The sequence below is a fragment of the Leucoraja erinacea genome, chromosome 18 (assembly GCF_028641065.1).
Source record: "Leucoraja erinacea ecotype New England chromosome 18, Leri_hhj_1, whole genome shotgun sequence".
Lineage (NCBI taxonomy): Eukaryota > Metazoa > Chordata > Chondrichthyes > Rajiformes > Rajidae > Leucoraja > Leucoraja erinaceus.
Window position 1 is genome coordinate 23,611,265 of NC_073394.1, and position 25,160 is coordinate 23,636,424.

The 25,160-nt window shown below is 41.9% G+C and overlaps 3 protein-coding genes across 7 annotated transcripts in view; 1 reads left to right on the top strand and 2 right to left on the bottom strand.

Annotated features, from left to right (window-relative positions):
- Nucleotides 1–336, bottom strand: part of LOC129705788 (cleavage and polyadenylation specificity factor subunit 6-like) — a 49,182-nt gene extending 48,846 nt beyond the window's left edge. For both annotated transcript variants that reach the window (XM_055649591.1, XM_055649590.1), the window contains exon 1: nt 190–336. In XM_055649591.1, the coding sequence (XP_055505566.1) occupies nt 190–243 (54 nt within the window). In that variant the 5' untranslated portion in view covers nt 244–336. The remainder of the gene's footprint in view (nt 1–189) is intronic.
- Nucleotides 337–360: 24 nt separating this feature from the next.
- sdhaf2 (succinate dehydrogenase complex assembly factor 2) lies at nt 361–8,616 on the top strand. The gene is made up of 4 exons (XM_055649598.1): nt 361–598; nt 4,963–5,180; nt 6,820–6,929; nt 7,789–8,616. Exons 1-4 carry the CDS (start codon nt 581–583, stop codon nt 7,917–7,919), a joined length of 477 nt encoding a protein of 158 aa, XP_055505573.1. The 5' UTR covers nt 361–580; the 3' UTR covers nt 7,920–8,616.
- A 4,125-nt stretch (nt 8,617–12,741) lies between these two features.
- LOC129705790 (transmembrane protein 80-like) lies at nt 12,742–22,651 on the bottom strand. 4 transcript variants are annotated; one of them, XM_055649596.1, is made up of 6 exons: nt 22,549–22,651; nt 18,154–18,170; nt 16,615–16,708; nt 16,431–16,523; nt 14,576–14,777; nt 12,742–13,363 (listed from the first exon to the last, which is right to left on the bottom strand). In XM_055649596.1, exons 1-6 carry the CDS (start codon nt 22,589–22,591, stop codon nt 13,351–13,353), a joined length of 462 nt encoding a protein of 153 aa, XP_055505571.1. In that variant the 5' UTR covers nt 22,592–22,651; the 3' UTR covers nt 12,742–13,350. The 4 variants fall into 4 exon arrangements, with proteins under 4 accessions (XP_055505571.1, XP_055505572.1, XP_055505569.1 ...); XM_055649597.1 differs by lacking the exon at nt 22,549–22,651 and adding an exon at nt 21,887–22,539; XM_055649594.1 differs by lacking the exon at nt 22,549–22,651 and adding an exon at nt 22,131–22,534.
- Nucleotides 22,652–25,160: the final 2,509 nt, after the last annotated feature.

The window sequence follows — 25,160 nt, forward strand, 5'->3', positions numbered from 1 at the left end:
TTTTTTTGCCGCTAACGCGGAGCCCGGGAGAGGAATCTTCCCCCGGCTCTCGAAATCGAGCCAAGGCCTGGACCGCCAATCTCCACCCCTACCCACTCTCTCCGAGAAATCTAGTAATTATTCTCTCCACTAATATTAAACCACGCACCACTTTTATTCCCCCGGTCCGCAGAGCTCGTGTTCACCCACCTGATTAAACTCTTCGTCCGCGTAAATGTCGATTAAGTCGGCTCCCTCGGCCATTCCCCCAGCCGCGCCGCGCCGCGCGAACACGGACAATTAAACGCCCGGACGCCTTTCCGGGACGGACCAAACTGCGCCGGAGCCGCGGACCCAGTGGTGTGTGACACCGGGGATACTTCCGCCCCGCTTTTGACTCGGTGAATGAAAGATACTGGCGGTGAATGATCTGTCACCGTGTCGCGGGCCCATCCCGATCCTCACCATCAGATCCCGGGTGATCGGGGCCGGTCCAGCTGGTCCTCAGATCATCAAACCCTTCCTCCTTGGCCCCTCCAGCACAACGATTTCCGTGCGTCGCCCCGGGTTGTTAGGCTGCGGGATTACAAGAAGGTGAAGGATGTCGATACTGCGGAATGTGAGTAAAAAGCAGCGGCAAACCAACCAGCTTTCTCCAATTATAGTCAGTCATACAGATCGGAAACAGGCCCTTCGGACCAACTTGCCGATGCTGACCAAGAAGCCCATCTAACCTAGCTCGTCCCATTCCCATTTGGCTCATATATCCCACAAAATCGTTGCTTTCCATGTACCTGTCCATATGTCTTTTAAGTGTTACTATAGTACCTGCTTCAACGACCTCCGCCTGCTGCTCGTTCCATATACCCACCACGCTAGAAAAAGAATGAAAAAAGTTACCGCTCCGATTCCTAATAAATATTTCCCCTATCACCTTAACCCTGTGCCCTCTATCTCTAATCAACCCCTACCCTGTCTTTCCATTTCTCTTCAGCCAGTATTCAGCTACAATGGGGTATTTTCGATCAATATTCTCCTTAACCTCTATGAAGTGTTTTGACACTGAAGACTACACAATAATTATATATTCTATATTATACATATATTCCAAACCTCTCCCGAGAGCATCACCCACCCTGCATCTTCATCTCCAATTCCAAAAGTTCCACCTGAATTGTTCTTTCAGAATCAGTAGACTTGTAGACAAATAACCTCTTCCCTGCTGTATTATTTTATAATTCTGTCATGATAATCTTTCCTTTATATAGGTGTAATACCTTGTTCGCATTATCTTCCATTATAAAATCTAGTCCTAAATGATTGTGGGTTGTTCCCATCTTAATACCGAATTAATTTCCACACTCCATCCTATCCCCCCTGGTCCAATCCCTCCCTCCATACGTCTAAGACACCTCACACGCACTTTGTCTCTTCAATGACTTCCGTTTTCCAGGCCCCCACTCCCTCATCTTTACTATGGATGTCCAGTCACTCTACACCTCCGTCCCCCACCAGGAGGGTCTTAAAGCCTTCCGTTTCTTCCTCGACTGCAGAACCAGCCAATTTCCGTCCACCAATACTCTCCTCCACCTAGCAGAGCTGGTCTTTACCCTTAACAACTTCTCCTTCGACTCCTCCCACTTCCTCCAGATCCAAGACATAGCAGTGGGCATTCACATGGGCCCTAGCTATGCCTGCCTCTTTGTAGGGTACGTTGAACAATCCCTGTTCCAGTCGTACACTGGCCCTATCCCAGAACACTACCTCCGCTACTTGACGACTGCGTTGGTGCTACCTCCTGCACCCATGCAGAACTCACTGATTTCATCAACTTCACCACTAATTTCCATCCTTCACTCAAATTCATGTGGACCATCTCCGACATCTCCCTACCGTTTCTAGATCTCATCGTCTCCATCACAGGAAACAGACTAATGACTGACATCTACTACAAACCTACTGACTCCCATAGCTTGATTACACTTCTTCCCACCCTTCTTCTCGTAAAGACTCTATTTCCTACTCCCAATTCCTCCGTCTACGCCGCATCTGCGCCCAGGACGAAGTTTTTCATACCAGGGCATTGGAGATGTCCTCATTCTTTAGGGAACGGGGGTTCCCCTCTTCCATTATGGATGAGGCTCTCACAAGGGTCTCCTCGATATTCAGCAGCTCCGCTCTCGCTCCCCCTCCCCCCTCTCGTAACAAGGACAGAGTCCCCCTTGTCCTCACCTTCCACCCCATCAGCTGTCGTATACAACCTCCAACATTTTCGTCACCTCCAAAAGGATCCCAATACTGATCACATCTTCCCATCTCCACCCCTTTCTGCTTTCCTTAGACACCGTTCCCTCCGTAACTCCCTGGTCCACTCATTCCTTCCCACCCAAACCACCCCCTCCCCGGGTACTTTCCCCTGCAACTGCAGGAGATGCGACACCTGTCACTTTGATGATCACCTCATCTCAGTCCGTCTTAACCAAGCTGATCTCCCGGTGGCCCAGCACTTCAACTCCCCTCCCATTCCCAATCTGACCTTTTTGTCCTGGGCCTCCTCCATTATCAGATTGAGGCCCAGCGCAAATTAGCGGAACAGCACTTCATATATCACTTGGGTAGTTTACACCCCATCAGTTTGAACATTGATTTCTCTAACTTCAGGTAGCCCTGGCTTTCTTTTAATCCCCCCCCCCCCCCCCTCTCTTCATCACTCCCCAGTTCTCCCACTAGTTCCACTGCCTCTGCCTACATTCTTTGTCCTACACCCCTCACCTGACATCAGTCTGAAGAAGGGTCTCGACCCAAAATGTCACCAACTCCTTTTCTGCATAGATGCTGCCTCACCCGCTGAGTTTCTCCATCATTTTGTGTCTACCTTTACCAGCATCTGCAGTTCTTTCTTAAACTTAACCTCACTATTGCCTGTCTCAGCACTGCTGCCTCTATGTTTTTAGAATCCGTATACAATATTCAGTTTTGGAATAAACAACGTTCTTGAGCCATAACTATTAATACTATATCCTCATCATAGATCACAGCAAACTCTTAAGGCATCATCTCGAGCGGAACTAGACTTTTTAGTCTTTAAGAAGGAACAGAGGATGCTGGAAAATCGAAGGAAATAGGCAACATTTTGGGCCGAAAACCTTCTTCAGTCAGTTGTCCAACACTTTTGTCTACCTTAGACTCTTTAGTCTGCTGCCTGTATCCAGTCCAATCCCATATCTCACATGACTATATTCTTGCTGGCTTCTATTGTTCCCCAATTTACCAAGACTCCAAATTAAAAGTTTTGTTCTTTAAATTATATATCCTCAAGGACTGCTCCATCATTCTCTGCCAGCACAACAAATCTAATCCTTTCCCCACCGTCATCAGAGTGCCAAATGAAGAATAAATTGTCACGGTCTTGAACCAAAACCTCATCTGTCCGGCAGTACCTCCCCAGATGCTGATCCAGCACTTTGTGTTTTGCTCAAGATTCCAACATCTGTGCGGCCCTACACTATGCCCTGACCCACCTGGACTACAACAACTCCTACATCAGGCTGCTGTTCATTGATTTCAGCTCTGCCTTTAACACCGTCATCCCAGCCAGCTTGATCACCAAACTCAGTGGACTTGGCATCTCCACCTCCCTCTGCAACTGGACATTGGACTTCCTCACTAACAGACCACAGTCTGTTAGGGTCAATAACCTCACCTCCTCCACTATAACACTGAACACCGGAGTGCCACAGGGCTGTGTGCTCAGCCCTCTCCTCTACTCCCTCTTCACCCACGACTGCATCCCAAAGTACGGATCCAACGCCATTATTAAGTTTGCTGACGATACCACGGTAGTAGGACTGATCAGCGACAACGATGAGTCAGCCTACAGGGATGAGATCCAGCACCTGACCACCTGGTGTGCCGACAATAACCTCATCCTCAACTCCAAAAAGACGAAGGAGATCATTGTCGACTTCAGGCAGACCAGAGGAGGCAGTCATACCCCCATCCATATCAACGGGACTGAGGTGGAGCGCGTCTCCAGCTATAAATTCCTCGGAGTGCATATCTCGGAGGACTTGTCCTGGTCCCTCAACACCTCCAAGCTGATCAAAAAGGCACAGCAGCGCCTTTACTTCCTTAGGAGGCTCAAGAAAGCCCACCTGTCCCCCCAGATCCTGACCAACTTTTACCGCTGTACCATAGAGAGTATCCTGACCACCTGCTTCATGGTATGGTACAGCAGCTGCACTGCTGCGGACAGGAAAGCACTACAACGGGGGGGTGAAAACCGCGCAGCACATCATCGGTGCCCCGCTCCCTGCCATGGATGCCCTCCACCGAAAACGGTGTCTGAGACGGGCTGGGAAGATCATCAAAGACCCCTCACACCCCAACCATGGACTGTTTGCCCTCCTCCCATCAGGGAGGCGGTACAGGAGCCTCAGGTCACGTACCAGCAGGATGAGGAAAAGCTTCTATAACAACACAATCACACTGCTGAACTCGGAGTCCCGACGATAGACTTCTCTGGTCCCTCCGTCCCCCTGTGTTTAATCATTCTGTATTTCCTGATTATTCTGTATCTTCTCTCTTTCTATTTTTTTTTCTTGTTTTTTCTCTTTATGTACAACTACTACGGACTGACGCAAAACTGCATTTCGTTGTACTGATACTTGTATTTTGTGCGATGACATTAAAGTTGAATTGAATTGAATTGAATTGAATTGAAAAGAACTCAGTGGGTCAACCAGCCCTCTGAGTTCTTCCAGCAGTTTATATTTTGCTCCAATTTCCTGCATCTGCAGTCTCTTGTGCCTCCAAATTTCTGTAGAATTTCCATGATGCTTTCAGTCAGATGTAACACTATGATGGGCCTAATTGAAAAATTTGCAAATGTTGTTGCTCAGCTGTACCAACATTTACGAGGGAGATGTAACAGTGTAATTTAATATACAGAAGTCAGCTGACTCTCCATCTTGTTTTCTGTAGGTTTGGTACTTGAACAGAGAAAGGGTTTCAAGGGCCATATTTGGCGCTTACTCTCTCCGATCATATCGTGGTGATACCTCTGATGATATGACAGATATCAAACAGATACCACTGCCTCCATGGGAAGAGCGAACCAATGAACCACTGGACACGAAGCGAGCACGTCTGCTGTATGAGAGCCGTAAACGTGGAATGTTAGAGAATTGCATCTTGCTGAGGTAAATAATATCTTACTGAACTTGAAGATGGATTCACACTTTTCGCTTACAATTTGTTACGGTATGCTTCTTTTCCGGGTGCCACTCTGTCTTTAATAGATTAATTGAAAGATACTGCATGGAAATAGGGCCTTCGGCCTACTATGCCGACCTGTTCACACTAGTTCTATGTTATCCCACTTTCGTATCCAGTCCCAACACTCCAAGGACAATTTACAATTTAATTGAGAAGTCAATTAAAGGAATTTAAAGATGAGTTAACACCTATTATACTCCGTACATTAAACTGGGTTTAAAAAAAGGCACAAACACCACTGAGTTGGGGGGGGGGGGGGGCAATTATCTCTGCTATTCCAAAAGAAGGTAAAGATAAAGTGGATGATGTATACATGATGTAAGTGGATGATGTATACATGTAGCATTATACCTGAAACCCGTTTTATGGAAATGTGTTTGCAGTGGAATGCCAATAAAAGAGTATATTTGAAAAAAAAGGTCAATTACTACAAATCTGCAAGTCTTTTAGATGTGGGAGGAAAACGGATCACCCGGAGTAAACCCACGTGTGGGAGAATGTGTACACTCCATGCATGCAGCATCCAAGGTTAGGATTGAACCAAGATCTCTGCACTGTGAGGCAACAACTTTACCGGCTGCACCACTGTGCCATCCTGTTAGGCATTACAGTAAAACTCTGATTATGTGGCACGTTCAGAACTTTGGTGGAACTGGATTAGCAGGTTTTCTTGAACTAGTGGATGTCATTCAGTTTAATACTTAAATTATCTTTTAATTCATTTTTAGATGTTTCACAGTATGATAGTTTTCTAGTGTATCAGTTGTGTGGCATGGGAAGGCTAGAACTGTGGCCTCAGTGTGAAAGGAAAGCATGGGACGATATGCTAGTGAGTGGAAAGGGGGTGCAGCAAACAATATTTGGTGAGCCAGACGGGAACCATTGGAATTTCTCGGGAGCCATATAATGGATAATCAGAGTGCTACTGAATTATACGTCTTGTTCTGACCAGATAATTATTTGAGGGGCAGTTTAATTTTATATTTCATCTCGTCTGCAAATGTTATAGTGGTTCTGCTGCCTTAAGTATTTCTACCCCACTAACAAAGAGCAGACTTGTAATACAAATTTAGAACAGGCAGCATCACTGTGGAGCAGAGTAATTCCTGGGTTAATTCATCATGTGAATTAGATCACTACTGAAATAGAGCTAATCTGTACCATTGAAGCATTGATGTCATTAAGATGTATAATTCTACAGAAATTGGTATGAACAATTTAAAAATACGTTTACCCAAGAATTCATAACAATTCAAAATAAATTAATGCTCAACATAAAATAGTTTTGCGTTACCTTTAACAAAGATTAATGAAATTAAAAGTGATTCCAAGCAATCCAAGGAAGGGGAGGGAGTTTGGGTAGTTACCTAATATTCATACAATTTTTATGCCTGTTACTTTTTATAAAGAAAGGCGTCAGTCTGATTAGCATTAGAAAAAATGGCATATTTCAAAAATGTGCACTATTCAGTTGCTAATAATCTTGTCCAGGGTTAAAATATTGTGTCACAGCCCAACACCAGCGGTTAATTTGTAGAATGAAATTATATATTTCAATTTCAGTTTCTTTGCAAAAAAGTATCTGAATGAAATGACTGAGAAGCAGCTGAGTTTGTACGATAAACTGATCAATCAACCAACCAACGACTGGGACATTTACTACTGGATGACAGGTTTGTATAGTTACAACTGTTCACTGGCATCACTGAGCTTCCATCTTGATTCAAAGTTAATTGTGGAGTGACTTTATTCCTTTAACAATTAATTTTCCATGTAAACCTGCAAATATCATGGGAGTTCTATGAAAAGTCAGGTCTATGATCGACTAACAATTAATACAGATAGGGTCAGTGCGGCTAACCATTGTTACATGGACCTAAATGCTATCCTAAACAACAGCCAAGTTGAGGTGGACAAGACAGGGAGATAATCACTTCACTAACCCTGGACTGTTTTTTTGCTGGAATGGATGGACCCAGGATCAAGTGGACCTCCCTCAATCTCTCCATTTATCTGAAGTCAGAGAAATGAGGAGGGCTGATGATTTTGGGTGGGGGAATGACTTTTGATGAATAGATCATTGGTGTCACTGGTTATGTGAATGCTGGAGCCCTAAAGGAAGAGGTATCACAGATGGGGCATTAACAAATAGACCAGACTGTAATTAATTATCCCCAGTGATGGTTAAATACCCATGCAAAATGAGCATAGATAAGGACCATTAATGTTGAGCCAAGAAACTGTACCAAACAATATCTTCCATCACTAAATAACAAGCAACAGTAAATTATTCAGACTGATGGGAGTTGTATCCTGAAAGTCAGAGTATTCAAAAAATGGAGTAATTATATCTGAACCATGATTTTCATCATCCAAGCTAATTTTCTTTCCAGAATATGGCTAATGGGAAATAACTCTGCTTTTTGCGATTTGAAGAGGGTATTGGGCTTGAATTGTATTCATACTGAAATTTGGTCATTTCATGGTTTAGTTGATTTTTATGTCCTTTTTTTCCCATTTTCATCCAAACAGAAACAAAGCCTACTCCTCCTGAATTTGATACTGAGATAATGACTTTGCTGAAGGAATTTACCAAAAATCGTAACATGGAGCATAGAGTCGGGCAGCCGGCACTCGACTACCTCTTTGAAGACAAAAAGTAAAATGGATTTATTGTATGTTGCTCATACATTAACTGTGGATATTCAATTTTACTTTGGAAATGCTAATATGTTTAGCAGCATACAGAACTTCATATAGTCAAATGTTACTTTGTGTTGGCATTTATAAAATTGTTTTTTTAAGGTGCCTGAATCGCAATATATTTATAAATATTCGAAAACTGAGCAACTGAAATCATCCCCATTGAAGTGAGTCCTTGCTGATCCTGTGTTAAGAATTAACCTTCATAAATACCATTGAACTGGATATTTTTTTGTGTTTTGCAACAAAAAAAAAAACTGAAGCAAGTCTTGAAAATAAATATGACTATTTTCTGAAAATCTATTTCATTGAAAATTGTTAATTAATGAATAGTTTGTGTATCATGTGGCTAATGTGCTACAAGTTACACCTAGTCAGTTCTCCTGAATTAGCGAAACCTAATAGGAGAATAAGATTGGAATTAGAAAGCCTCCAAACTATTTCTTCTCCCAGCGCACATAAAAAAATTATGAGGGTGTGTGAAAACAATATCATGGTTAGATCTTTTGCACTCACCATTACTAAAATTTAGGGAGTGTAGAGGATGGCGAGGATTATAAGGATTTGTTCATGATACATGAGGCCACGTTTTTCAATAGAACTAGATAATTGCAAGAGATTGAGGAAAATAAAGTACTTATCATGAAAGTCTACACTGTCTTCTGGCATTGGGCAGTCTTTTATTAAGTTTAGAATAACAGTATCGCTAATGGAACATTATTTAACGCTTTAAAATGCTCCCATCCCTACAAGGTTGAATTGAATTGAATTGAATTGAATTTCCTTTATTGTCATTCAGACCTTTCAGTCTGAACGAAATTTCGTGCCTGCAGTCATACATACAATAATAGACAACAGAACAGACAGTAAACACAAATTAACATCCACCACAGTGAGTCCACCAAGCACCTCCTCACTGTGATGGAGGCAAAAATCGTAGGGCTGCAGTCTCTTCCCTCCTCTTCTCCCTCTGCGCTGAGGCGATACCCCACCGGGCGATGGTAAATCAGTCCCGCGGCTCACCGAGCTCCACGAACGGGCCGGTTCAAACACTGCGGCCCGGGGTGGTCGAAGCTGCCGCCCTCCAGACCAGCGGACGCAGCTGTTGACGACATGATAACAAATAAAGAAAAATATGACACGGTTCCTGTTATGCAACTTAACAACGATGGCGATGTAATTTATCAGAACACTAACTTCCAGAGTTTGCATGGGCATAGTTTCACGACTTCTGACTGACGAGTCTCCATCTCCCGAGTTTGCATGGGCGGAAATCCTCTTTGTCCATCTCGTTAGCTTAATGTACTCTTGACTCTGGGTGGGTATGATGTTACCTAAGAAATTCCTTGACGAAAACAAGTTAGCAGCTTATTCTCCCACTAAGGGGAGGTTGTGACGGCATTCTAGGTCACGACCCATGACCCGTACTATTGCCACGCCACGCCTTCTGGCCGGACTCCAAGCTGACTAGTTTCACACTCGTGGACCCCGGGTCGTTTGTCCCTGCAGCCGGCGGGGGGGGGGGGACGGTCGGGGTGCCAGTGCAGTGCGGTCAGTGACTCTGGGTGGGCGGAGGGATCATACTGTCCACAACTCTTGCTTCAGCTGACGGGGACGTTGCCGGGTTTTCGTCCCCGGGTGTCCATTGCCCGGAGCCGCGGCCCCGCTCCACCCGGCCCCATGTGTGGGCGCTGCCGACTAACGGTCCTTACTCGTGTATGCGGGAGGCTGCCATGTCCTCCAGAAGGATTGAGCTGCTCAGTGCATCACGCCCTTTGACCCAATGACCTTACGTACAACCCCCGCTATACTCTTACAATGGTGAAGATGGACCCACGCATTCTTTCCTACTTTCAAACGCTGTTTGAGTCATCAGGAGAACCTGGTAAGGTCCCTCCCACCAAACCTCTCCCTACCCAATTCATCACTAGTACATAATCACCAGGCTTGACTTTAATGGAAGAAACCAAAAGAGGTAATATACTATATGCTGCTCGCACCCTAGAATGCAAATCCCTTAGTGCCCGAGTCAAGGCCAGAACGTAATCGGTCATCTCCGTAGTCATGTGATGGAAGCTTACGACTTTTATGTTCTTTTGGTTCCAAGAAGCCGAATTGGGATACCGAATCTAGGGATAATTTCTCGCATAAGTACCTTGACAACAGTAGCCGCTTTGTTATCAAGTGTTGGATAGGCCTCGATCCATCTGCAGAATACATCGACAATCACAAGTACATATCTATATCCTTGGCATTTCTCTAGCTCGATATAGTCCATCAGAAGAGTTTCAAAAGGACCCATGGGCAAAGGTGTTTTCCCATCTTCATAACCTACTCTTTTCCCAGGATTATACATCTGACAAATAATACAACAGCTACTCAGTTTCTAGGCCAAAATTAGTTATCTTGGATGCCACCAAGTAGCCGAAAGAGCATCACCAATTGCTCTCACACCACAGTGAGTCGCAAAATGCATACACTCCACAACCCAAACTGCAAGAGGATCTGTCATACAAGTCTGCCCTGCCGGAGTAACCCACAATCCCGACATGCAATCTATTGTACATCCAAGCTGTTTCCATAATCTTATATCCCCTTCAGAAGCTTCTTCCTGCAACTGAATAATTTCCTGGATTGTTGGCATTGGCTTTTCCGAGGGAGACGTTACCCAAACTTTTTATCTGCCTCTTCATTCTTGGCACCACCGCTTTGCGTTCCCAGAATACTTCCTTTGCTGCTTGATCAGCAAAACGATTACCTATGTCTATCAGGGTCTGTCCTTTGTGTGGGAGCCACACTTCATCACTGAAATTTCCCTAGGTATCACCAATTGCTTATGAGATATTTGAGTTCCTTCCGAGGTTAGGAATCCTCTACTCCTCCATAGTTGTCCAAAGTCATGTATTACTCTGAATGCATATCTAGAATCTGTATATATGTTCACCCTTAAATCTTTCCCAACAGTATATATACAGCTCAGCCTGTTGAGCTGAATAGGGTGATTCAAAAGCAGCTGTCTCTACACTGTTCTCATCCTGGTCTACAATAGCGTACCCAGAAAGTCTCTCTCCCTGGGGCCCAATGGATGCATGTCCGTCTACGTATAGTGTCATGTCAGAGTCTTCTATTGGAGCGTCTCTTAGTTCCTCCCTTACAGATGTTTCCTGCATTATGAACAAACAGTCATGTCCTGCTTCCGACTGGTCCTCTGGACGTGAAATGAGGAAAGATGCCAGATTAATAGAAGTACAGTGTCTAAATTCGAGTTTTGGATTGTTCAATAGATACATTTCGTAGTTATTTTGACGAGCCATTGTAAGATGCTGAGTTTGCAGTTGTCCCAACAAATCTGCCACCGAATGGGAACTGTACACTACTATTTCCTGCTGTAAGGTCAAGTTTGAAGCAGACTGTAGACTATTACAGATTTCTGTTCGGGTCTGGGTGCATAGTGGGTGTCCCCTTGCTACTGGGTCGAACTTTGATGAAGCCACTGGTCTGTGCTTATCCCTGTGTTTTTGGGTGAGGGCTGCAGTCGAGCAGTCAGAAATGATGGTAAAGTAAAGTTGGAAGGGTCTATCGTAGAGTGGCCTTCCTTGTGCTGGGGCCTGCATTAAAGATCTCTTCAAATTCTCGAAAGCTTTCTGAACATCTTCGGACAACTGAAATTCGCCCTCTAGGCTAGTCAATTCCTTGGTGTCTAGTGCAATATTAGGGATCCAGGGTCAGCAGTAGTTCACCATACCGAGCCACTGTCTCATTTGCTTAGCCTCCTTTGGGACAGGAAATTCGCAAATTGGTTCAAGTCTGCTGTTCTCTAAACTTCTCTCTGTAGCTGAAATTATTACTCCCAAGAACTTAACTTTTTGTTGAGCCATCAATACTATGGACTGAGAGACCACATATCCTAAATTTGCCAGATGATTCAATAATTGAGCAGTGTCCTCACGATTGCTCTGCTCATCTAAACTAGCCACTAACGTCTACATACTGCACTAAAGTGGATTTCCTTTTAAAACTTAAAGTGCTTAACTGTTCTTGAAGACATTGAGAAAACAAGGTGGCCGAATTAATAAATCCCTGAGGTAGTTTTGGCCACGTATATTGTTGTCCCCTGTAAGTAAAGGCAAATAAATACTGGCTGTTCTTGTGCAGAGGTAATGAGAAGAATGCATGTTGCAGGTCAACAATTGAAAAATGTAGACCGCTGGAATTAAATCTAGAATATGAGCCGGGTTTGGCACCAAGGCATGGAGTGGTTCTACCACTGCATTGACAGATCTTAAGTCCTGGACCAGCCTGTACTGGCCCTCTTTCCCTGCCTTGGGCACTGCAAGGATTGGTGTGTTCCAAATAGACTGACACTTCACTAAGACGTCTTGTTCCAGCAATCCCCGAATCAGCTTGACTATACAGGTACTAGGAATTGCCTGTTGTTTCAACGGGTGCTGATGTATCGATGACAGTGTCACCCCTTTCTGGAGAGCTACCCGGATGGGATCAATGCAAACACATCCTACCTGAGTTGCGTCTTCTGCCCACACTTGCGGGTCCACATACTCACATACCTCACTCCCCAGATGCTGGCGTAGCTGGGCAACAACTGTCCTCGGGGTCTGATAAAACTTAACAATACATTGATTAGACAAGTTTTGTTCTTCATATACATTCGGATCTGCCAGATCAATTGCTTTCTTTACCATTGCACCCAAGTCTTTTTCACTTGCTGGAAAATTCACCTTCCCCGTGATGTGGGGAGCAACCTCTACCAGACAGAATGTAACCATGTATATAAAAATAATTTTATTGTGACAGAATTGTTGCCAATCAAGATCCTTCATTCACACAATATATCCCCATAAGACAGGAGCAGAATTTGGCTGTTTGGCCCATCAAGTCTGCCCCACCTTCAATCATGGCTAATCAATTTTTCTCTCTCAACACCATTCTCCTGCCTTCCTGTAACCTTTGATGCCCTTGCTAATCAAGAAAGTTGCATTTGAAGAATTTTTGTTCCCAATCAATTGATTACAGAGCACAAGGTTTAGGATGCAGGTTCATGTTCCTTTCCACTTGGTTTCCAATCAGAACGACACTGAATGCATAACATTGTCTCTCAGCAGAGCAGTTTTGTGAGTTTCTGCAGGATAAACCGTGGCACCTCCTGATGTTGAATGAAAAGAGGCAAAGCTGCAGCCTGAGTGAGGTTTGTGGATCCACTTGGAAGCGATTATCAGGTTAATTAGAAGATACAAACATAAGAATATAAGAATATCCCCATAGAAATTATTCAATAAAAAAGTTCTGATTCTGTTTGACACAAATTGCAAAGTCCTCCAGGAAATGGAAATAGTCGACAAACCAAATGAATGCTGCATCCGTCCAGTCACGTCACATGTAGATCCTAGAAAAAAATAAATAGAATTTTTATAATAGGCTAACTTTTCACGTCAAGGTGAATCTAGTTAAAGGGAATTAATAATTTTTAGCCTATTGTCAATGTGCATAATCATGCATTTATTTAGATTTACAAGTTGATATCTATTAACAAGAGTGTAATCAATGTGTAAGCAGGTCCTCCCCGGGTTACGAACACCTGACCTATAAACACTGTGCATACATGAGAGTCTGGGAAACCAGTGGGATGCATGAGTTTGGATTTGGGAGCTTCCCCGTGACTGCCTGGGTTTTCTCCGTGATCTCCGGTTTCCTCCCGCACTAAGAAGATATACAGGTTTGTAGGTTAATTGGTAAGGTATAATTGTAAAATTGTTCCTCGTGTGTATAGCATAGCGTTAGTCTGCGAGGATCACAAGTCGGCGCAGAGGCGGTAAGCCAAAGGGCTTGTTTCCTTGCTGTATCTCTAAACTAAACTGCATACGCTGGTTCAACTGGCCTCCTCCTGTGCTGTACTGTTCCATGTTTCAAAGCAGCATGGAGCTTTTCACACATGATGCTGACATTGGATGCTGAAAATAAGTCTTTACATATTCTTATTGAAGGACAAAAACACAATATAAATAGTACTGCAAGTTATTTAACCACATGCGATTTCTAATTGGAATTATTGATGCTATGAAATCTGACTGATGGCAATCATAAATCGTGTAAAACCAAAGATTTTAGATTTCAGACTTTAGAGATACTGCGTGGAAATATGCTCTTCGGCCCACCAAGCATATCGACCAGCAATCACACGCTACACTAGCACTACCCTACACAGAGAGAATTTACAATTTTACATGTCAATTAACCCACGAACCTCTACGTCTTTGGAGTGTGGGAGAAAACCAGAGCACCCGGAGAAAACCCACACAGTCATGGAGAATGTACAGACGCATCCATAGTCAAGAATGAAATTGGGTCTCTGGCACTGTAAAACAGCAAGCAGCTCTACCACTTTAAACCTTTGCCCAGTATAAACTTTACTGAGAAGAAATTAACTCTGAGTAGCACAATTATCATTTAATTGGCCAACAGAGATTACTTAATTTTTTTTAAACTTCCAAAATATGTATCCTTGGACCAAAGATGAACAAGTAATGGTTATAATTGTTGTGTCTGTATCACTGACATTTATGCTTAAATTTAGAAACAAGGCATCCATTCAAATTACCTGGCAAAAGATGAAACCGCAATTATGTCCAGTACTTCCTCTAATCCATAGATTACCAGAAGGATTGCATTAATTATTACATCTGCTTTCAGTACATATGTCTGCCACAATAAGTAGTACAAGGAAAGTAACATACTTCCAATTGTCAGAACCATGTTAGTTACTACTGGAACTGCTTCTTCAGTCAGATTCCCTTTAAAACCTGGGGATAGATAAAATGCAGCTATTATGATGGACTAAGAAAGACAATTACAAGCAAAACCTGAGGCATCTTCATTGTTTAATGCAGCAGTAAATCAAATGACTCAGGTTCAAGATATGATATGCTAATTATATGTCACCTCGGCAGCATTTTAAGAACAACTGCACTAAATAGCTGAGCTTAGTTTGGCTGAGAAAGGGGAAAAAATCGCATTCCCAGTCACCATCTAATGTCTTGGAATGGGCAGCTTTGTAAATATTGGTTTGACAGATAGTCACCATTTTGCTATAAACTTAAGAAACAGCAAGAGGACTAGGTTATCAGAGACTGCTTTGGCAATCATCAAGAGCATTACGGACCTTTACCTCTATGCCATTTTCATGCACTATCCCTACATCTCTTGATACATGAAAATCTATCTGAACTCAATGACTGTGTCTTCCCTGTCTCTGGGAGAGAAATTTCCAAAGAAACATCGCCACATGCTGCATGGAGAAATATCTTATCAGATGGTCAAAAACTCTTTCTCTGACCCTTACTCTGTGTTTTAAAATCATTAGTGGATACATCATTGCTTTACCTCTGTACTCAAATCCTCTTGTAATAAACTCAAAGAAATTGAAAAAAATAATGACATAACCTTTCGAAAACCATAACACAATCAAGCAGAGGCAACGTTAGATCAGGGTGATACAGGGTGAGGCGGTCCTGAATTGCCTTTGATGGAAGTTTATCCTTAAGGTCTGGTCTCATCCACACTTTCAACAATTGCAGTAAGATCTCCCTACTTTTAGATTCTGCCTCTTGCAATGAAGACAAATGCCTTCCCAATTATTGCTTTACCTGTATGCTAACCTTCTCTGTTTCTCATCTGAGGACATTGATCCCACTGTAGAGTAGCATTCTGTGGTCTCTCTCTATTTTCTGTGTCTCCTCACTATTCTCCATTCAAATTCATTGATGTAAAACTATGTTTTTAAATTGTATCCTCAAATTCAACTTTACTAAATTGGCTGGACAGGGAGTGGCCTGGCATATGAGCAGAAGAGGTAGGAGCAGGAATAGTCCATGTGAGCCCTGAAACCTGTTCTGCTATTCACTAGGATCGTGGGTGATCTGATCTGGGTCTGAGTTCTGTTCTATATGCTCATGTATTCCTAAATTCTCCACTTTCTCCATTTCTATTCTTCCTACAAAATTGGATAATCTTGTTTCCCCACATTATTATCGATTTGCCAATTTTTGGCCACTCTCTTATCCATTTCAGAAATGAACAATCTTCTAAAGATGGGCCATGACCTGAAATGTCACCTATCCATGTCCTCCAGAGATTCTGCCTGATCCGTTGAATTACTTTGTGTGAAAAAAAGTACTGCGTTATATTAAAAAAAAAATCTTTCAAACATAGCTAACTCAACCTCTCTTCAAGATAGATTTCCAGGTAAAGTTTCTTCATCCAAAACAAATACCTGTAGTCCCAAATTACCTCAAGTTGAATATATCTCGCTTCCTCCACAGAGGACAAACCTTGAAAGATAGCAGGTTACCATAGCTCCAACTAAATGTGTCAAAACTCTCTAAACTTCATGCCCCATGTAGTGTAGAGGATCAGACAGCTCAATACAATATATACAATTTTATAAAATATCTTACCATGATATAACTTTGTTACTTCTAGAATTCCCATGAGAATCAGAAGAACCAAATCAAAAGCCAGATTACCATCAGGGAAACTAAAAACCCGACCTGAAATGTCAAAAAATACGAATGAATTTCCTGGACATTTTTAAATGTGAAGGTTTTTTGAGTAATTGTGTGATAAAAATGCAAAACTTACTTTTGTAGATAATCATGAGGAAAGTGACAATAAAGTAAAAAATGTAATAAAATATATTGAAATAGTAAACCATCTGTAGAGGGACGGAGGAAAGCTGTTGAAATTCTGGTTAAGGAATGATACTGCGGTAAAACCTCGACATATCATCAACCTGGACCACTTAATATGAACAATTTCCTTGAGTTCACCTCCAGGATTTTTAAGCTGGCATCTGAAAATTATGAAAGGATACTGCTTTCTAAAAAGGTAATTTTCAAAGTAGATAATTTTTCATATGTTTAGGCAAAAATAAAATATTTCTTCTGCATATTATGTGCACCAAAATGTAAATGCAAACATAAAGAATGAATTTATAATTTTACAAACTTCATTAAAATAAATGTTATCTTGTGTAGTATTCCGATCTTGATGCTTCTGGATATCTGCAGAATCCCCCTCAGCAAAGCTACAAAATCAAGTACATTAGGGGCTCTTCCCCACAGCCTCACCCATATTCTGAACTTGCAGATTTCAGATTTATTGGGTCACTCATGGGATTCTCTATCTGTCTGTGGGGGTACATCCAGTATAGAGATTGCAGAAAATAGCCCACCACCACCTTCTCAACAGCAACTTGGTCTGAGTGCTAAATGATAATTGTTGCAAAATTCATCTTAAAGAAATTAATAAGGTAAACAACAACTCTTTCTGAAACATATTAAATGTCACAACGCACTGTCCTGTGTACAGTCGAATGATTATCTTAAGAAGCACAGCAATTATTAAAAATATTTCACTTTTGTCTTTGTAATTAGGTTACAGTGATAGATATCTCAATCTGACCTGATGTCTCCCTGCAATAAAGCCTAAAAGCACACCAGTTCAATTTGCATCCTTAATGATAGGATTAAAATAGCAAATTATTTTTCCACAAGGAGGAGGTTGTTCATAGAACTACAACAAAACATCCTTGCATTTACTGCTACATCAAGATATAAATATTTGATAGATAATATAATGGCTTAGTGTGTAAATTAACTCATAATTTGTGTACCAGGATCAGCGCAGTTTCAAACTCAGATCTGCACCAAATTAACTGGTCTTAACTTTGATCAATATACTATTTCATGCCCAAGCAGAAAAAAAAATCTCGGCAATTATTCGATACAGCATTGAAAATTTAGTTAAAAACTAAAATCGATCACAAATGAAAAATGTTCCAAGATGCTGGATGAGTGCCGTTACCCTTTGATTTACAGAGTAGTCAGCAAGAAAGGTCAGACAATGAAGAGAGAAAAAATGGAGAATGTCTTGACTTAACAAATTTGAAGAGCAAGATTGGAATGCAGAATGTATTGATCCCACATTTGAGTGATTGCTGCTTCACAAGGAGATACAACAGTCACAACAGCTGTCAGACCAACAGTCAAACTACCCCACATGATAATTACACTCTGGAGTAAATGTTGCATTTCAATTACAGGCTACAAGAATGCCGAACTAGAAAAGAATGATATGCAACAGCTCCTGGCGAAAGGTAGATTTTAGTCCAAAGGATACAACAGCAGCAGAATTCACTGTAATAGAAGATACAATTAACTATTAGTACAAAGGATTATAATTTACTTTACCAATTCACTAAAATAAAGGAAATAAATATATTGAACTAAGATACTTAATTACTAGTATATAAAGATTTTAATTCATCATCTCAAATTATTCATATCAGCAGTCGTTGCAGATACAGAATCATTAAACTATTATGTTGCTAGAATCTTGAGCAAAAAACACAGGAGTAACTCAGCGAGTTAGGTAGCCTCTCTGGAAAGCAAGGATAGGTGACGATTCGGGTCAGGATCCTTATTCAAACTGCAGCAGATTCTGACCCAAAATGTCGTCGATCTGTGTTCTCCAGAGATGCTGCCTGATCCGCTGTTACTCCAGCACTGTATTTTTGTTCATCATTATGTTGTTGAACTCAAAGTGCTGTCTCCAGAGAGAAAGTTTTATCCAAGAAACTTAAATGTTGATTCCTTGATTTCACTGAACTTTGTTTCCACATCAAACCAATAAATATCAACCTCCATTAAATCTTTTAATTTTTCTTGAGCTGATCCACTTAGTTTCCTCAACAAAGTTGGTGCTGAAACAGTCATAAAGTTGTATAGCATGGTAACAGGCCCATCGGCTCAACTTGTCCATGCTGACCAAGTTGCCATATTGGGCCGGTCTTATTTACCTGCATTTGAACCATATTCCTCAAAACCCCTTCTAGCCATATATCTGGCATAATATTTTTAAACGTCACAATTGTATCTGCTTCTATAGCTTAGGTAAGGCCTCAATATTAAAATACACAACTTTGTTTGTGCATGGACCTTTGTTGGCTAAATGAACAGTCCTTGTTGTAAACCTTCTCTGGTACCACTCTCTCACTCTTCTCTCAGCTGCACAGTGGCTCAGAGGAAGCGCTCCAGAGGGCCATTGACACGCCCAGAGGATTGTCGGCTGCCCTCTCCAGTCTTGGAGGGACCTACACACTGGCACCAAAAAAAAAAACCCAGATATAATAAAGGACACACACACAACAACTGCAATGGTGCTGCGTGCAGCATCTGTTTCATCAATTTCATCACCTTTGCTACTAACTTCCACCCTACTCTCAAATTAACTTAGACTATTAGCCACACCTCTATCTCCATATTGAGCAAACTAGCTACTGGCCACTTACTAGAACCCCCCCCCCCCCCCAACTCTCATAACTACAGCCTACACTTCACACCCATTCTCTTGCATGGATGCCATCCCTTTCTGTCATTTTCTCCATCTCCGTGCATTTGCTCTCATGATGAGTTCTTCCATTCCAGAACATCTGAAATGTCCTCCTTATTTCAGCAAACGTTGTTTCTCTTCCACTGTGGTTGATGGAGCCCTATCATGCATTTTCTCTGTTTCCTGGATTTCTTCCTGCTCCTTCCAAATAGAACAGTGATAGAATTAAAGTCATAGTCATACAGCACAGAAACAGGCCCTTTGGCCCAACTCGTCCACGCCAACTGAGATGTCCGACTAAGATAGTCCCACTTGCCGACGTATGGAGCATTCCCCTCTAAACCTTTCCTATCCATGTACCTCTCCAAATGTTTTTTAAATGCTATTGCACTACCTGTCTCAACTACCTCAGACAGCTCTTTCCATATATCTTCCACCCTCTGAGTGAAAAAGTTCCTATTAAATCTTGTCTCTCTCACATTAACCTATGTCATCTGGTTCTTGATTTCCCTACTCTTGTAAATGATTGTGTGCATTCACCCTATATATTCCCCTTATGACACCTCCATAGGATCACACTTCAAACTCTTGGCCAACTTTTCCTATAGCTCAGGTTTTTGTTTCTTTACCACATCCTCATAAATCGCTGTATTCTCTTTAGCTTAATGACATCCTTCCTGAAATAGGGTGACCAATGCTGAACACAATACTCAAAATGCAGCCTCAACAAGGTCATGCACAATTGTAACACACCATCTATACTCAATACCCTAACAGATGAAGCCAATACCCAAACAGATGAAACCTTCTTTACCTCACTATTTACCTGTGACACCACTTTCAGCTTCCTCCATCCTCCCCTTTCATCCTACCAGCTTCTGCATTTAGCACGTCATCTATTGTCATTTCTGCCAGCTATAACTGGATCTTGCCTACAGCCACATCTTCCACTCCCCACCATTTCCACCTTCTGCATGGACCACTCACTTCCTGGTCCACTCATCCCTCCACACTCATCCCTCCCTGACCCCAGGTACTTTAACCTGCAATTGCTGTTTAGGACCCTGGATGGTGGTGAGGAGGAAGTTGCAAGATCAAGTGTTGCAGGAGTTGCAAGATTTGTTTCTACTCCTCCTCCCTCACCAACATCAAGGGACTTAAACAGATCTTCATGTGAGGCACAGATTTGCAAGCACCTCCTCCAACCTCATCTACTGCATGCAGTGCTCCTGATGTGATCTCCTTTACTTCAGCAAGACCAAGAGCAGGCAAAGTGACCAATTTGGAAAGCTACTGCGCTCTATCCTTAGCTCCCAGTTGCATGTCATTTCAACTTACCCATTCCCGCAGCAATCTGCCTGCCCTCAGACTCCTCCACTCTCATTGCAAACTATAGGAGCAACACCTCATATTCAGTTTGGGTACTTTACAACTCAATGATATGAACATTGAACTTTCCGATATTATGTAGCCTATACCTTCTCTCCTTCCAATCCACTTCCAGTCCCCCCCATTTTGTGTTCCCTTTACCATACACCCTCCACCAGCCCTTCAAAAATTTTCACCCCACTCTTGGTTCCATCTGGCCTCTATCTCTCCTTTCTCTCAACCATTCCCATTATTACCATCTTATCAGATTTCATCATGGATAGACATTGTGTTCCTGTTTATCACCCTCGCCTCCCTCCACGCTCTGATTCTACCTGCCTTTTATTTTGCCGTGTCAGCTTCCAGGTACCGCCGACCGCCTGTCTCTGAACTCCATCTCTCTTCCTCAACCACTTGACTCCATCTCCCATCATCCTTGTTCCCTACTCTGTCCATCGAATTTTCATTGGTGGGTCGGCCGTGCAGAGTTAGCAGCTTCAATTCCTGGGCATTAACATATCAGGTGGCCTGTCCTGAGGCCAGCACACGGTTGTAATCTTGAATGAGGCCATTGCCTCAACTTTCTTATAAGTTTAATAAGATTCAGCATATCATCAACTTCTCTAACAACCCTTTACAAATACATTGTTGAAATTATCCTGACTGGTTGCATCATGGCTTGATACGGCAATTCTAACACACAGGAACACAAAAGGCTGCAGAGAGTGGAGGACTCAATCCATTGAGTCCAGGCACAGCCCTACCCATTCACAGAAACATCTGCATGAGGCGGCATCTACCATCAAGAATTCCCACCATTCAGGCCATGATATCTTCTCGCTGTTACCATTGGGCAGGAGGTACAGAAGCCGGAAATCCCACATCACTAGGTTCAGGAGCATCTACCTCCCTACAACTGTCAGGGTCTTGAACTAACCTGCACAACCTTGATCAACAGAGCACTATGCACCACCTCTTTCATTACCATGATTTCTAATTGGGTATTTCATACTAACGTCTTTCTTTTGCAGTCTTTTTCTTTTCGGTCTTTTTGTAGAATTTTTGTGTAATTTGTGTACAATTTATGTTGTTATGTAGAAACAAGAAATTGCAAATGCAGGAATCTAGAGTAAAACATTAAGTGGGGTAATACCTCAGTGGATCAGGCAGCATCTCTGGAGTACTTGAATAGACAACGTTTTGAGTCCGACCCTTCTTCAGCCTGAAAAAGAGTACCGGCCGGAAATGTCACCAATCCATGTTCTCCAGAGATACTGCCTGATCCTTTGAGTTATTCCATCATTTTGTCTTTTACTCGTGTTTTTATGTTATCTGAATCTACGTAACCATGGCGCTGCTGCAAGCGAGATTTTCAATCTACCTGTACCGCACCATACCTGATACGGCAATCTCCTCTTGCATCGAGCTTGAGTTGGTGCTGCAGCTGGATTCCGTGCCTACAGGGCTTCTAATTATCAAAGTTCCCAAGAGTGCTGATACTTGCATTGAAACAAGCAAGGCATAATCACTGACTTTAGAACATGATTGGAAGATGAAAAAATAAATACAGTCGTCCATTTTAAACCGAATCTCGAAAAGAAACAAAGATTTCTCCGTTAAACAACCCATTTGGCATCTCATGGACTGCATTTCAAGGCACCCATGACTAATATAAGCGGTTCTACTGCCGCAAACACTTGTAAATCGTACTAGCTTGCAGACATTTGCAATTAATTCAATGTTGTAATTACAAAATAAGTCGAAAAGATGAAAACCACACCGGTTGCCACAGCAACACGACTCTCACTGCCTCACCTTTCATCAACACCATTTTGCCGACATGATGGTCCTCCAGCATCCCATCAACCCCCGCGGTGCCACCAGCCTTGCCCCCTGGCGGCAGGGAATGGTAAAGCCTTTCACTCAGCGAAAATCCCAGGTAAAATCTTTCTAACATGCCAAGGTGTTAATTTGAAGTAGCAACCAAACTGATTACAGAGTGTTTAGAGGGGATGTAAATAAAACGTTTGAAGAGGAGATAGCTTTAAGGTGAAGGGGGCAACATTTAAAAGGAGATGTGCAGGGCAATTTTTTTTCCAGATTGGTGGGCACCTGGAATACGCCGCCAGATACAACACTCACTGTAGTGGAGTTTGAGATATGAATAAATGTGATATAATTATAGTGTAGGATGCACACCCATCATTAGGCTGGTAGAAATGTGTTCATCCAATCCCTCTCCAAGTTACAACAGGATTTGTTACCCGAACAGTCAAGTCGGAAATATGGCTCCAAAATGAGTTCCTACTTTGCAGAAGTATGGATTTTGCAAATCCATCCCACCAGTCTCCCAAACGTTTGTTCATATGTACGGCTATATTCCAGAGAATAAAAATATTGGCATAGCATGTTCCAATGTAGAGTTGTGGAAATATGGACTGTAATTTCGATAATCTTGTCTTTTTTTAAATTAAAAAAAACTAAAATCAAAATTGTAGATTTTATATTTTATGGACTTTATTCAAAAAAATCTGATATAAATATATAAAGTACAAAATAATCTGCTCATTGTTGTTGAATTACACTCCTTCCAAGACATGGACATGTTTATTGTGATTAAGGTAATAGGGAGAGTAGAAAGGAAGGGGTATACTTTATTACATTGCAATCACAGTGAACACTCTCCACTGGCTGATGCCACATGGAGCACAAATGATTATGGTTATTCAATCGTCGGTGCCCATGAAACTGATGCTGGAGCTCCCCAGACATCATATCGAAAATAATGACAAACACCTCTAAGTCTGCAAGTTATGGATTTGCAGACTAGTATTCCCATGTGCTTGTGGCACCTATTTTTTTAATGTTGGTTAGGAGATGCAGTTGAAGAAGCCTTTTGGTTCTTACAGTGCATATTTGAGATGGCACCCTCTTCAATAAATGTGTCCCAGCCTTGGAAACAATGAGTGCTTAACGTGGATGGATGGGGCGCTATGAAATTACAGCCACACTAACATTGCCAAGTATCATGGGAAATTTTGATCAAAGTATGTGATCATTTGGCCCATGCCTATTTGAAACAAGTTTATTCATGGATAACTCCTTGAGATGGACAGTCATCTCATTTTCGAGTGGGTCCAACATAGAACATACAGCACAAGACATAACATACATAGAGGCTCTCATTGACCCACCAACCCACACACCAATCCCAAAACCCCTCCATCCCCACTTGTTATAGTTTATAACAATTGTTAATTGGCTTTACATATCCAATAATAACAATACTTATATGTTACAGCATAATGTTAATGCATAATACCATATACCACCTATCATACATCGTACGTTAATACATACTATCAACATTATTACATGATATATTATTTCATGATATTGTGACATAATACAATACAAGACCTTATTACACTATGCAATACAATAATACATAAGTTTAATGGCCATGCATATACAATAGTTATGCCAAATGATCACACACAGAGCAAGCTAGATAAAGGAGCTCGAATACTCTAATACTAGAAATAGGTACATGGTTTTATAAGGAAGGGTAAAAGTGTATTTTTAAATAGACGAAATGAGCTAATAGTTCTTATGGTACTAGGCAGAGTGTTCCAGTCAGAAGGAGCTTTGAATTTAAATGCACGTCTCCCAATTTCTTTGTTAGTTCTTGGAATGAAAAAGAAGGGTTGCTGAATATGTCTTAGTGAATATGAGGGTGTGTATGGTAATAGGTCTTGTTTTAAATAAGAAGGGTAATTGAGATGGATGCATTTAAAGATGAACTGGAACCAGTGGTAGCATCTTCGAGCGTGGGGGGATAACCAGTTTATAGTTTCGTACATAGAACAGTGGTGAGTTATATATGGACACCTTAAAATAAATCTACAAAGACTATTATAAACTACATTAAGGGTAGCCATGCCTAATTGTACCTCTGAAACAGAGGCTGACCATCACTATGGTGCAGACCTTATGAAAGGAAAGATGCTTCAGCACATGTAAGAGTCATACAGCACAGAAACAGGCCTTTGGTGCAACTTGTCTATGCCAACCAAGATACCGCATCTAAGCTAGTCCCATTTCCCTGCTTTTAGACCATATCCTTCTAAACCTCTCCTATCCAAATGTATTTAAACGTGGTTATAGTACCTGCCTCAACCATTTCCTCTGGCAGTTCGTTCCATATATCCACCATCTTGTGTGTGAAAAAGTTACTCCTCAAGTTCTTTCTCCTCTCACCTTAAACCTAAGCCCTCTAATTCTTGATTCCCCTACCCTTGGAAAACAAAAAGTGTATTCACCCTATCTATTCCTTTCATTATTGTGTACACTTCTATAAGATCACGCCTCCTATTCCAGATTTTGCTCCAGAAATTTTCCTTTAGCAGTGGAAGATCAGACTGCAA